The sequence below is a fragment of the Lonchura striata genome, chromosome 2 (genome assembly GCF_046129695.1).
Source record: "Lonchura striata isolate bLonStr1 chromosome 2, bLonStr1.mat, whole genome shotgun sequence".
NCBI lineage: Eukaryota > Metazoa > Chordata > Aves > Passeriformes > Estrildidae > Lonchura > Lonchura striata.
The window spans coordinates 41,869,940-41,883,366 of NC_134604.1; the positions used below are offsets into that span (position 1 = coordinate 41,869,940).

Here is a 13,427-nt window from a genome sequence, read left to right on the forward strand (position 1 = left end):
TTGGTGCAACCACTGCCTGGCCCTCTCTGGTAGAACAGAAGGATACAATTTTGATGACATGTATTCAAAGCAATTATGAAGGGTATAACATAAATTAGAAGAGCACAGTACTGATTCCTAACTCTAGTGTCAATTTCAATCTACCTATTTTTACCAATATCAAATTACCTGATCCAAAATTATTAATAAATACACACCCAAGACATAATTCCTTTCTCTTCAAAAAAATGAATGTAAATGTACACAGTGATTCCTACAGAAAGGTGTTTTGTCAGGGTTTCCAGATTTAAGTAATTCTTCCAAAAATAACATTTGAATGTGGTTTTTCTTTTACACTATCAAAGTACTGTTGTTTAACCTCAACAGACTGAAGGTAGTGTATTTGATGACCTATTTTTATAAATCCACTTGAAAAACAGCTCACCTCCCAGGACCATACCAGCTTGACAGCACTTCCTCAAGCGACATGCTGGGCAGTTCTTCCTACGGATTTTATCGACTATGCAGTCATTTCTTCCAGCACATAAATAGTTGTGCTGCCCTGCAGGGAAGAGAAAAACAGGGTGAACACTATGTTTTCTAACATGACAAAATTATTTCTGTGTATAAATGTTGCAAAAATAACTGAAGATTCAAAAAAGTGTACTTGAACCATTAAAGAACACCTTCATTTTATGCTAGCTTTTGACCAATCATGATACTATTTGAATATGATGCTTTATTTGGTCTAAGGGCAAAACTCTTCATCTATGAAATTCTAAAATAATTAGCAGGCAGCATGAACTTATGCTTAAATTATTATACTAATAATATTTCTTAAGTAAATCAAGCACAAAGACAGACCAATTGTTTCTTCAAAACTTATTTTCCTGTGAAGTTATTGATCCTGTTTTAGAACTTAAGTACATTTTGCTTGGATTGATGCGGAGTTTCTGACAGCAAATAGAATTAAGAAGTTGGGGTAGTGTGCAAAAAAAGCCCTTTACGCAAAGCAAAAAGCCTCTGATGGAGAAGTATTTTGGTACTAAACTTGCTGAAATACCAGCTGACCAACACAGTTAAAAAGGACAAATAGAAGTAGGCTGTAACTCTGTGGTTTAGATTAGCTAAGTCTATTGCTTAATTCTGCATTTGCTTCTGTGCTACCATTTTAAAAGATAAATAGTTTAATTCTTAATTTTAGTGAAAGATACCCAATTGTCTGAAATTCCTTTTCATAACAACTTTTTTTTAACTACAGGTAAACAAAAACAGTTGCCACACACATTGCCTGGCAACAAAAACGACCTTAGTAATGTTTTAATCAGAAGAAATTCTCATTTACTTTGTCCCATTAATTCTAATCCTGGACTCCTCCTCACAGGAAACATTATCAAAAGCAGACAAATTAATAAAAATCCATCTTGCTATTGGCAGCAGACCAGTAAGCAAAACACTTACTTTGAACAATTCTTCCTTGGGATTACTTGCAGTTTTTCTATGTATTTCTTTGCCTTTATGAGCTACAAAAAACATTCAGTCTTCTGATAAGCAACAACAATGTAAAAACTCCATAAATTTAATTAAAATCCATGAGTATTTTCTCAGCTCCATGGCATTCTATTGCTTTAATGCACAGCTCATTTAGAAAGGAATGCTTAAGTACAGATAAAGTTTTCTTTGTGCTTTTCTTGTTTTGGGGTTTTTCTTTGGTCTCCTGAAATGAGATTTCTTCTGGACCTCTTTTCTTTGGTCCCCTGAAAGGAGATTTCTTCTGGACCTCTTTTCCAGGGAATGTTAATTCTTCACAAGATAGTCTGACTCCATAAAAACCTTGTCCTGCTCATTATAAATCTAAGACTGAAGAACATTTTTCACATTTACAAAACATATAGTAACGGAATCACAGTTATGAAAACTACACTTCCATGTTCATATGTTCTGAAGTTTCAGATTAAACAGGATTAAACAGTGTTTCTGCCCAGTGTATACCAGGTCAGAAATGAAATCTGTTACTAGAATTTAGGCACAGTAAAATTTGCTTAAAAGCCAAAAGTCTACCAACCCAATTCTCTCAGGGAATTATGGTGACAAAAACTCAGGCACTTCTTGATACTTACTGTTATAACATCTTCCTTGTTTTTAAGGCTTTTAAGAAACCACAGTCATATCCTGTCATATCCTATCACCTTTGTGTGAGTTTTTCATTCCACTCATCTCAACTCCACCTCTCCCTGACACCTTCTGTCCCAAAATGTATTCCACTCTTTTTGACTCAGCTGCAACTTATTTGGAAAACACGTTAAGTTCAATTGTTTGGTAGTTTTCAGTTTTATCTGTAAAGAATTTTGACTTTAATCACAAAACTCTTGCAAACTCTTAGTTCCTTCTATCTGCAAAGAAGAGTACTATATCAACTCTTTTTTCTCCCTCCCAAATGTGATTCTGCCTCCCTGTATCTCTTTAAACTGCCAATGTTTTTGTATAAAACCATCAATCTTTGCAAAACCACATAATGGTGTTTTATTTAGTACAGTTTTAGATTTCTGTCTAAAGTTTGCAGATATCTATTGCATCTCTTTGTAAATTATTTTACTGCTAAATGTCTCCCAACATCGACTCTGCTTCCTGAAGGCTCACCTCAAGGTTTTGCTCAATAATTTTCTAAAAGCATGTTCTACATCTTACAAACTTTTGAAAAAGTACCAATTAAATCAATAGGGAAAAACACAACCAAAACGAAAACCACAATAGAACTGTGGAAGCTAACAATAAACATGGATTTAAACTTTTTTAAATGGAAAACTAATTCACCTGTACACCTAAAAAAAAGTTAATGGTGCCAATGCCTAGCTCCATCCTTGGTAAAATGGAAAGTAAAATTATATAGAATTTAGTCTAGATCTAAATGTAACACTCTTTTATTTACACTGTCTCAAAGCACAAAACAGAAAATGTGGGTTGAATTTACCTCTCAGCATGTGGCTTTTTTAAGTCAAGAAGAACTAGGAATCTATACTACACAGTCTCCATGCCCCTGCATGCCATCCCATGCTATTAGTCTCCAAGATTCCACACACTTCAGATAACGCTGTTGAGGTTTTAATTTATAATTGATTTTATTTCTCTGTGTTTTCTATAAAAATAGAAAAAAGTCCCTGAAGTGAGACTTCTGACTCCAACTACTTAACCAAAACCCATATCCATCACAGACTTTACCATGCATGATCTTTTGATAAAGATTTGCATTTCCCTCTTGGCCCATTGAAGTAAAATTCTCACTTCCAGCTCTTAAGTAGGTTTTGCGACTTCCACTCTGTAGCCTATATAAATAGGCTATATATAAAGAAAGACCTGCTCCTCAGCAAAGAATTAAGGATTCAGTGGACCAAAGGGGACAAAGAGTGGAAAGCAGAGGAACTTGTGAATATGTTCCATCCTGGAATCTAACTGAAATAATGAAGAATTTCTTTCTTTATAATAATTTAATTCATAGTGAAAGCAATAAAAATGATTGTTTATAACATCTTTGACTGAGTCTAATAGACTAAATATACTGATCTCAAAATCTTGCTGCCTTTTGCTGTGAATCCTGCAATACTATTTTTTTTCCTTCCAAAATCACTCCTCCAAAGAGAATATAATTTTTAAATTATATCTACAAAAATAGAACAATTAAATGTAGCTATCTTGTTTTGACTCGCTTCTAGACAGAGTCAGAAGTTACAAATCCTGTTTTTTAATCTTTTTTTATATTTCCCTGTCTGTTCCATCATTTCCAACAAGAAAAAGAAAGAAAACAAAATGAAAACCACAGAAAAACAAAATGGAACAAGATTAACTCATAATTAATGGAAACTATAATGAACTGCAAAATTAGGAATGCTGTTTCATATTGATTTTCAATTGGTTTGCCTATACTGTTTACCACTACAACACCTTGAAACATATAGTCTTGGAGTCCAAATAAGGGAACTGACAATAGGAAAAACTTCCCACAGCTAATACCCCTTCAGGAGGATATGGCAGCATCTACAAATCACTATTTCCAGTCCTTTTTATGGCATCATGTTCCTTAGTCATAATTTTTAAGTAATTAACTACATCAGGGATATAAATATGTAAAATGATGGAAGTGTCAGCATATTTGTCATTAGGGGGTCTGTTCCTTACAAATACAGAACATGGGATTTGAACACAAAACCTTTAGAAACATACCAGCTATTTCAGAGGTATGAAGCACTAAAGCATCAGTTGTTCTCCAGATTCCTTGATTCTTCTATCAAGATAAGATTCTATATTTGCATTTCAGTCATCCTATCATTCTTATTTTAGTGGAATTATCACAGCACATTGCCATGATAAATTGTTTCTTGTATATTTTCTTATATTCCTTGACTTTCCTACAACTGAAACAGTGGGACTGGGTCATCCACTATACGAGCAATAAAGGTGGAAAAACCCAGAAATATTAGTAGCAAAAAAAAGTAATATGCAAAACACTCAGATATTGCTGCCTTTTGATTGAAACACCTTAGAATAATTTTAATATATTTGATCAATTAGATTCTAAAATGTAGATATCTATTAAAACACTGCTAGTGGTACATCATGAATACTGTGGAACAAATACACAATTTAAGGTGACAGACACCATTGAATCCACCATCAAATCTACTTTTAGCAGAGAACAGTTTTACTATAAATAATTAATTTATATACTTATGTAATATAATTTATAAATATTCTAGAACTTTAAATAAGTATGATTTTTATATGTGAAAAATTTTAATGATATCTACAATACCTTATATATAATACTTAAGCAATATGAAATTAGTATTTTATGTGCTTATTATATTTCTTTTATATACTACAAAACTATATTAGCTACCTTGGTGATGTGGGTAGGACTCATATCACCAAATGCAGACCATGTACATAGTCACCTGACACTCCTTTATGCCCAGTACTGAGAAATAGTTACTGTCAAGAGTACTGCTATTTTCATCACAAGTATATATTAGAAATATGTACTTGTAGAATATTAGTGTATTTCCTCCTAAAATTTGTACTTTCTCTCCATTCACCATAAAATGAACTTAAGGTTAGCAGTTCAGGTTGCTCACATTGTGCACATGGGAAGTTAGAAGAGGGTGACTGCAAGCCTGAGCAGTTAGTTCCTGGAGCTCTTTAATGCAAGCAGTTTTACACTACCTGAAATGGCTTCTAATCCCCTGAAAATATGTTTAGAATAATATATGGCACTGCTTATAAAATACTACATTAAAAGTTAAACTAAAAATTTTAGTAACTGACATTTCTGCAGCTGATTATGTACTAAGCCACGTTTATTAGGAAAACAGTGGTAAAGTCACAGTTAGAGCAGTAGGAAGCCCAGCATTAGCTCCAGAGTCAAAGCACCAGAACAGATGACACCTCAGCTCACTTCAATATTGTGCTTCATATAAATCAATTCATCAAACTGCAGTTTGTCAAACTGCTGGACAACAAATCCTTTTGAAGTCAGAAGTACAATGAAGATATATCATTATGTATCAATGCAGATTTTTTTCATTTTCATGATGCAAATTCTTTAAACTCACAAAGTGACATTTTCCATCTGTATTTTAGGCTCCTCATCAAAGCAATTTTGTACATTGAATTTGAAAATACACCTAGCTTACTGTACTTTAGCACATTTTGGCCATGTGTAAAATAAAAGAACTTCAATAACATCAAATCTGTTTATTGAGTGAAAAGCATTTTTACCTCTCAGCTTGCCATGTGTATGCTTTGTGTGTTTGCATGTTTTCTACTCTTCATGAACATTTCATCATCATCAGATTTATAGTACATACCAAATTCTGATCCCAAGATCCTGACTGAACAGTTTGATTAAGAATTAGAAAACCCTTCAGAGTTAGGAGAAAAAGGAAATTTCAACACCCGTTTCATCAAGTTTCCAGCTAAAAGGGTGTCTACACTATTATTCCTCTCTTCTCAAAGAGGATTTTCTACTAGTGGTTGGCATTTTTTTAATACTTGGCATGCCATACCATTTTAGATTCTTTAAGCTAGGGAAAAGCATAACTGTTTAGATAAACACTTTTCCTCATACATAGTATTGCATTATGCACATAGTGAATCACACTGCCATCACAAAACTGCTTATCATAACACTGATAAGGTCAGATAAACTTTATCAGAAAGTTTGGTTGAAGTTGTGATCAGCTCTCTTACTGTGTAGGTGTAGCTCATCATCAGATAGATACTCCACAAAACCTCACCATACAGACAGTGAAAACTCTCATGGAAATCTTACTTTCTGTCAGTTTACCAAATTCAGATCTCAGAAGGAAGGAAAGTTCACACGTAGTCAGTTAAATGTTATCTGCTACATGTGCATGAGCTTGTTCCCTGATGCCATTGATGCAACAGAGTTTAAGGTCAGTTACCCAGACCTTGAAGCACATATTAAAACTAGACAAATGTTCTACAATCACTTGATCAGTTTGTAACATGTTCCCAGGTATTTAAACAAACCAAGAGTCACTTTCTGACTGATGTGCTGTAATATCATGTAATCATGTTGGTCTCATAAGCTGGGTTTGGACAACTACTTTTCCTTAGAGATCAACCATGTAAGCAAAGTGCAAATATAAATAGAGAATAGAAATAAGAAATGAGGCTTTATTATAGGAAAAACAACACTTGAATTTTTTTTGCAGGATATAGATAATTCAAAATTTTCATTAGTAAAACTACTGCAAAAGAGACACTTTCAACAAGGAGGAAATAATGCAGGCTACCAAGAAACCCTGTGTTAGCAACAGGACCAGAATCCCAAAACTTTGAACACTGGGTTCCTCTCAAGAAAAAAACATTTTATTGTGGCATTCCATAAGCATTTTGATCATAGCTGCCCTACATCATTTCACATTATGGAATCTTTGTAAGACATCACTAATGACTTTTTTGGCAATTTAATCATTGGAAAGTAAAAGTTTGTCTCTTAATCTTTATTCTCCTAATGTTAGAAATATTCTCCTCTATTTTCTATTACCATGAATGAGATATATGGTAGCAGTTAAACAATACCTGGTCATCAAGAATAAATTAGCTTACAAATATAGTAATTATACATATTTTAAAGCATTTTGAATATTATTTCTGAATTTTTTTGATTTTTATCTCCAAAAAGGTCATCACTCTCATCTCAATGACACAGGAACAGCCCTACCCCATGAGCACAGTGAATCCAATTATGTCTCTTCAAATTTCTTTACTGAATATAAATAGCTGTAACTTTCATTGTTTTCATTATACTCAATGGAGATCTTTGAAATATTTTTTAAAAGCCTTGTCATTTCTTTGTACATTAAGTGAATCTACAGACTAACAGTTATTTGTAAGAGTCCAACAGAAAATGTACAACCTCTAAATGCAGATCAATGTTCCCTAAGTAAAACCAACCCAGTATCTTTGTCCCCTTTCTCCTCCTCACTTGCAGTACTTTTTTACATATCTGCTATACTACAGGTTCCAAAAGAAAGGACTTGCATTTTTGTTTAACTTGCTTTAAGATTTTGCCTTGAGAAATATATGTTTATTGTATCAACACCAGCCTTTTCATATATATAGCCACATATGGGGAACCAAGAATCCAAAAGACAGAAAGTATCTACAGTGCACATATATTTTAGAATTCAGTGCCAAGAAACATTCTAAGTAATCTTTGTGATTCTCACATAACCCTGACCCCTCATTAAGTTGCATGTGTATGCATTAGTTAAATTCAAATGTATTATTAAATCATAATTAGTATATACAGTTTTAAATCATTGTTCAGTCTGAACAATTTAAATAATCCACTTTTATTTCAAAAAGACTAGATATGGAAAAAAAAAAGGAGTTTTCTGGATAACAGAGCAGTTCATTTTATTCAAATGGATGTATTTAACCAAAAAAGTATTCTTCTCACACCAGGGAAGGTAAAATCAGTAGTGTATGAATGGAGCAGTTTCTGTGAAAAAAAAATTATAAAAAATATATAGGCTGTTTGATTTCAGATGATATCAGATTACGCAAATAATTAAAATAGAAAATAAGCCTTTTCCAACAAATGCAAAGCTCCTATATCAAGTACTTTTTTACCTATGCACAAAACCTCATAACATACAAAAAAACCTCTCACGATAGAGAAAATCCATGAAATAGCAAAATCCAGCTATTTCAAATCATGTTTTAATTTCTCATAAAGAACACTACTGTATGGAAATTACATGAAGTAGAGTTTTCACCAGGAATTTTTACTCACAAAATTTAACATCTTATTTGCATAAATTATGATTAAAAATTCCACATCTGTAGTAGCACTAAAATTAAAAAAAAAAAAAGGAATTTCTGCTCAGAGAAATTAAGGGTAGGGGGACATTTCATGGAAGAAATATGTTTCAAATTTATACGACTGCCAGTAAGAATTTTAAACACTATTTTCTATTGCATTTAAAATACAAATACTCTGTGTCTTCTTACAGAGGAGCAATTTCCCATCATTATTTCTGATATTGAATTTTTTGAAGGATTTAAGTCCATAGAAAATTAAATATCCATCAATAAATAGGATTATTTCAGTGCTGATAATTATATAGTATACTGCAATGAAAATAATTAGTCCATCAGTCCATCTCTAAGGAACGCCCTGTAGTCTTCCACTTTCTACACAAAAACATGTACAGCTGTATTTGTTCGTTTTGCCAATGCCTACACTGACATTGCTTCCCATCAAACTCAATAACCTGTATCTTTTCTGATTACAGTCAGGTTTCTGATGTACATTCTTGAACATTCTCTGAAAATCCTTACTAGAAAACCCAAACACACTTCCTCAACAGACTCTCAGTCAGTGGATTCATTTAAAAATTAAAATTATGAAGATGCTATGTAAAACCTAAGACTTTTGTTTATCTAACTGCATTGACCTCTTGTCTGTAAATAACCTGGTAAGGATATAAATAACTCTATATTGTTAATCTGTTAAGACTCTGCAAATATACACTGTGAAAACAGCTTTAAGATGTTCCTTGTATCAAGTTATTCCTTCATAACATTTTTCATTAAAATAATTCTGCTGAATAGTAATATAATATGTTTTTGAGCAGGTCCATCTACTGCAAATAGAACTGGGTCCTAAATTAGAAAAAAGAAGAAATCTAAAATTGACAGAAAAAACTACAAAGAAAATATTACAACATTATTATATAGGTAAAAAAGTGAAAATAAAATTTATTTTAAAATACAGTACTCATAAATTACACTATGCTTAGAATTAAAACTTCAGCTCTCTGATTTTTTAAAAGAATATCTGGCTGAATTAGAAAAACCCAGCCAAAAAAACGTAAGGGCAAACTAGGAGACCAACTAGCAGATACAGTGAAACTTAAATGTATTCCTGCAAGTGACTTAAGAGGTTCGCAGCCTAACACAAATATTTCTAGTAATTTTCTCATGAAATCCATTGAGTGCATTGGATAAATGTGGCACTAGCTCAAAAGTTCACTTAGACCACCAATATCACTTCGCAAATATTTAATGTTAAACGAAGAACATATGCATATGCTCATGCTTTAATGTTAAAGGAAAAACAGGAGCATATGCTTAAAGTAGAAAGTAACAGCACAGTGAAACAAAAAATCTAATTATATTATTATGCTAAGCTTTTACTTTTCCAAAATATCCCTTTTCATATAAACTCTATAAAGTGGAAAAACCTATGTATCACAACAAGAAAATACAGGATGCAGGTTTTTTGTTTTAAGGAATCCTGTCCATTAGAACAATGGTTTTGTTGAATACATGGAACAGAAATTTGAATATCATAGTTCTGGCAGTATCAGATAAAAATCAAAACAGGAGACAAAGCCTAAAAAGTAGAAGGATTTGTTTTGCTGCTTTATCTGTTGAACCATATAAAACAGTTTGCTCTTGTATTTGTATTCAAAATCTCAGTGGACAAGGTGTATAATAGAATCCAAAATGAAAAAGTAAACATAGATATTGCTACTATTTCATTAATCTCGAAGCTTGGCTTTGCAATTTAATGACTATTTGGAACAAGTCAAACACATTTATTGCTATGACTTGAAAAGGTTCAGTGAAATTTTAAAAACTTCCATAACTTCCAGGAAGCCAAAACTTTGCAACTTGAAACAAGAAAAATTTCATGATTTCAAAAAAGAACAAAGTCAAAATAAATTCTTATCCGCTTATCATTAGTTCATATCCACAATATTTTCCTTTGAACACCATTTATACTTTTCAAAACAAGTTGTATAATGCACAAATTTTTTTATTTAACTCTGCCTATGTGGAAAGACTAACTTATAAATAGTAAATAATAAATAACAGAAAAGTAAAGTAAAACAAATAATAATAGAAAAAAAAAAACCACAAGGAGAACTTTGTCAATATCCACTGTAATATTTAAACAGTTGTTAAAACAAAAATTCACTGCAGTGACAATATTTATAAAAATGAGCAATAAATAAACAGCATGCCCTAGTGTTTAGAAGACTTATTTCAGATAACTAGGAACAATGGCATCTTATAGTACCTTCCATTGCCCTTTTAAAGAAGACTTTACAACTTCCACAGGTAAGTACTCCATAGTGGCAACCTGAAGCCTCATCACCGCAGATGAGACAAATCTTCTGGGGTAGTGATTCAAAACTGAACTGAGAACTTTGGCTGGTTTCCGTATCTGGCCTTGAGAAGAAAAAGAATTAAAAGAAATGAAAGATCGATCTCAGTGCAGTTAACTACTTACCTGTATTAAGGAGTCTTATATTAAAAACTTCATTTTAAAATTTGTAGTCAAGATATAGACATGAAAAAAACTAAAGCCTTTCTGCTTAATAGTTTGTCTCTACTATGGCAATACAGGAAAGTATTGCAAAAAAAAAAAAAAATAGCAGAAAGTTGCATTTTAAACATTTAGCAAAAAAGGTACCATCTAGGACACTCTGTTAAAATGTTCGTCTTCCTCAAATCAACAACTCTTGTGAGTGGAGTCATAGTGACGATTAATTTTTCCTGTACAGAGACAGAATCACACAGATGTCAACTGAATTTCAAAGGCCTCTTTCACATGGGAAACATGAAATTTCATTTCAATTAAAAAAAATCTTTAATAATCAGTTTTTCACCCCCCATTCAGCTGCAGCGTTCTCAGCAGTAACTAAGTCTGATGGGGATATCAGTGACATTTCCAATTTGTCTCCAAGGCAGACTAATCTAGGTAACCACTGCATTTATTAAAAGAAAGGATATCCACTGCAACTGCAACATTGCACGCACCTTTAGTTGCATCTATTTCTAGGTAACGCACATCTCCGCATGATAGTACACCATTTCATTCAAGCAATTCAATATACAAGTGTTTTCGTTTCCTTTTTCGTGTGAAATCAACTGCTTTTTGTGGTGTTGAGTTTTTTGGGGTTTTTTGGGTTTTGGGTCTGGTTTGGTTTTTTTGGTTTTTTTTTTTTTTTTTGCGGGGGGGTTGTTATTTTTCAAATGGGGAACACTATTTTGGAAAATATTTAGGAACTGATGAATACGGTAACGCTGAAAGCGAGGACAAGTTAGAAGAGCCGCACGCCGGGGCCGGGCACTGTCTCCGGATCGGGCGGCGCTGAAGTCCCGCTGCGGTAGCACTCCAACATCCCGGGGCGGTACTGCGCCCAAAGCCAGGTACACCGCGGCGTGCTCAGGCAGCGCACGGAGTGAGGACGGGGCTGCGAGCGCTACCTGAAAGCCCAAAGAGGCCCTCGACGAGAGAAACTTGTCCCTTCCTCAGCACCCCCTTAACATCCCCGCGATGCGGCACGCCCACCCGTCCCTCCGGAGCAGGAGGAGGCGCGCAGCTCTCCGGCCGCGCAGTGCGGCCCCCCCCGGTCCCGTCCCTCAGCGAGCGCCCCGCCGCCCCCGCCTTACCGCGCGTAGCCGAGGTAGGGCGGGCAGAGCTGGGGCAGGCCCTCCTTGAGCACGGCGGCCGGGAAGCCCAGCGGCTGGTGCCCGTTCAGCGCCAGGGCCGGGTAGAGCCCCGGCGGCGCGGCCGAGGTGGAGGGCAGGCTGTCGGGCGGCGCCGCCGGCCCGTAGGCGCCGGCCAGCAGGGTGGGCTCCGCCTTGTAGAGGACGCACTCCAGCGAGGGCTCCTGCCCGGCCCGCGGAGCCTGCGGGTAGTCGTGGCAGCCCGCCGCAGGGGTGGCCCTGCCGCCCGGGTAGCGGGCGGCGAGGCCGAGACCCTCCTCCTTGATCTTCATGACGGGCTGGATGTCGCCGTAGGCGAAGGGCCCGTCCTTGGCGTCGGGCGGCGGGAAGCCGTAGGGCGGCAGGTCCGGGGCGGGGGGCGAGCAGCGCGGCGCCGCGCCGCCCTCGTACTCCGCCCCGTCCAGCAGCTGCCGCGTGCGCGAGGCCAGGAAGGCCGAGTTGAGCGGCAGCAGCGGCACGTGCAGGTATTCCTGCCCCGGGTCCCCTGCCCGGGACCCGCCGGGCAGCGCCCCGACGCCGGGGGCATCGCCCTTGGGCGCCGCGCCGGGACCCTCCGCGCCGGTCCCCGGCCCCGCCGGCCGCGGTTTAGCGGCGGGGACCAGGGCGTCGCCGGGCGGCCAGAGCGCTGCGGGCCGCGGCGGGGGCTGCGAGGGGCTCGGATCCCCCGGGGCGGCTTCGGCCGCCTTCTGCGACGGGCCGCTGCTCATCGGGCCGTCGGGCGCCTCCTCCGCCTCGAAGAAAGACCAGGGCGCCGCGGCCACGGTGGAGCTGGCATGAGCCGCGGGCGCCAGGAAGGTGTCCAGGACGGTGTCCAGGCAGTCCTTGACCGAGAGGGAGCCGCTTCCTGGCTGGTAGCAGAGAGAGTCCCGGCCGTCCTCCCGCCCCAGATGCTGCTGCTGCGGCTCTTCCTCCTCCTCCTCCCCTTCCTCCTCCTCCTCTTCGTCCTCCTCCTCGTCGCTGCTCTTGGGGTAAAGCAGCCCGTCCAGGGAGATGTCGATTGACTCTTCTTCCTCGCGGAAGGGATCTCGGCCGGGCTGACCCTGCAGCAGGACCGCCCCGTCTGTGGCAGGCGGAGGCGCTCTGGGCTCCTTGGCTTTCACCTCGGTCATGCTGGCCCGGGGCAGCGATGGACGCCGGCGAATCTCCGGCAGCGACGGAGCGCGGGCAGCCGGGCAGCGACGGGGTGCGAGCAGCCGGACGGCTCTTCACATCCTAGACGTGCCCGCTGCGGCGGCGGCGCGGCTCCTGCTCACATGGTGCCGCTCTCGGGGGGACGGCTCTGCCCGGGCCCCCGCCGCCGGGACGGGGGCGGTGCAGCCTGGAGAGGGGAAACGATGGGAGCGTGTGCGGGAGGCGTGCAGGAAAGGAGGGTGCCTGCCAGGCTCCGGCGGAGGCGG

General features: G+C 38.3%; 1 protein-coding gene across 1 annotated transcript in view; it reads right to left on the reverse strand.

The window, feature by feature from the left end:
- Window positions 1-13,139, reverse strand: part of PGR (progesterone receptor) — a 30,148-nt gene extending 17,009 nt beyond the window's left edge. The window contains exons 1-3 of the mRNA XM_021529398.2: window positions 11,974-13,139; window positions 10,595-10,746; window positions 425-541 (exon numbers count right to left, since the gene is read on the reverse strand). Of these exons, the coding sequence (XP_021385073.1) occupies window positions 425-541; window positions 10,595-10,746; window positions 11,974-13,139 (1,435 nt within the window). The remainder of the gene's footprint in view (window positions 1-424; window positions 542-10,594; window positions 10,747-11,973) is intronic.
- Window positions 13,140-13,427: the final 288 nt, after the last annotated feature.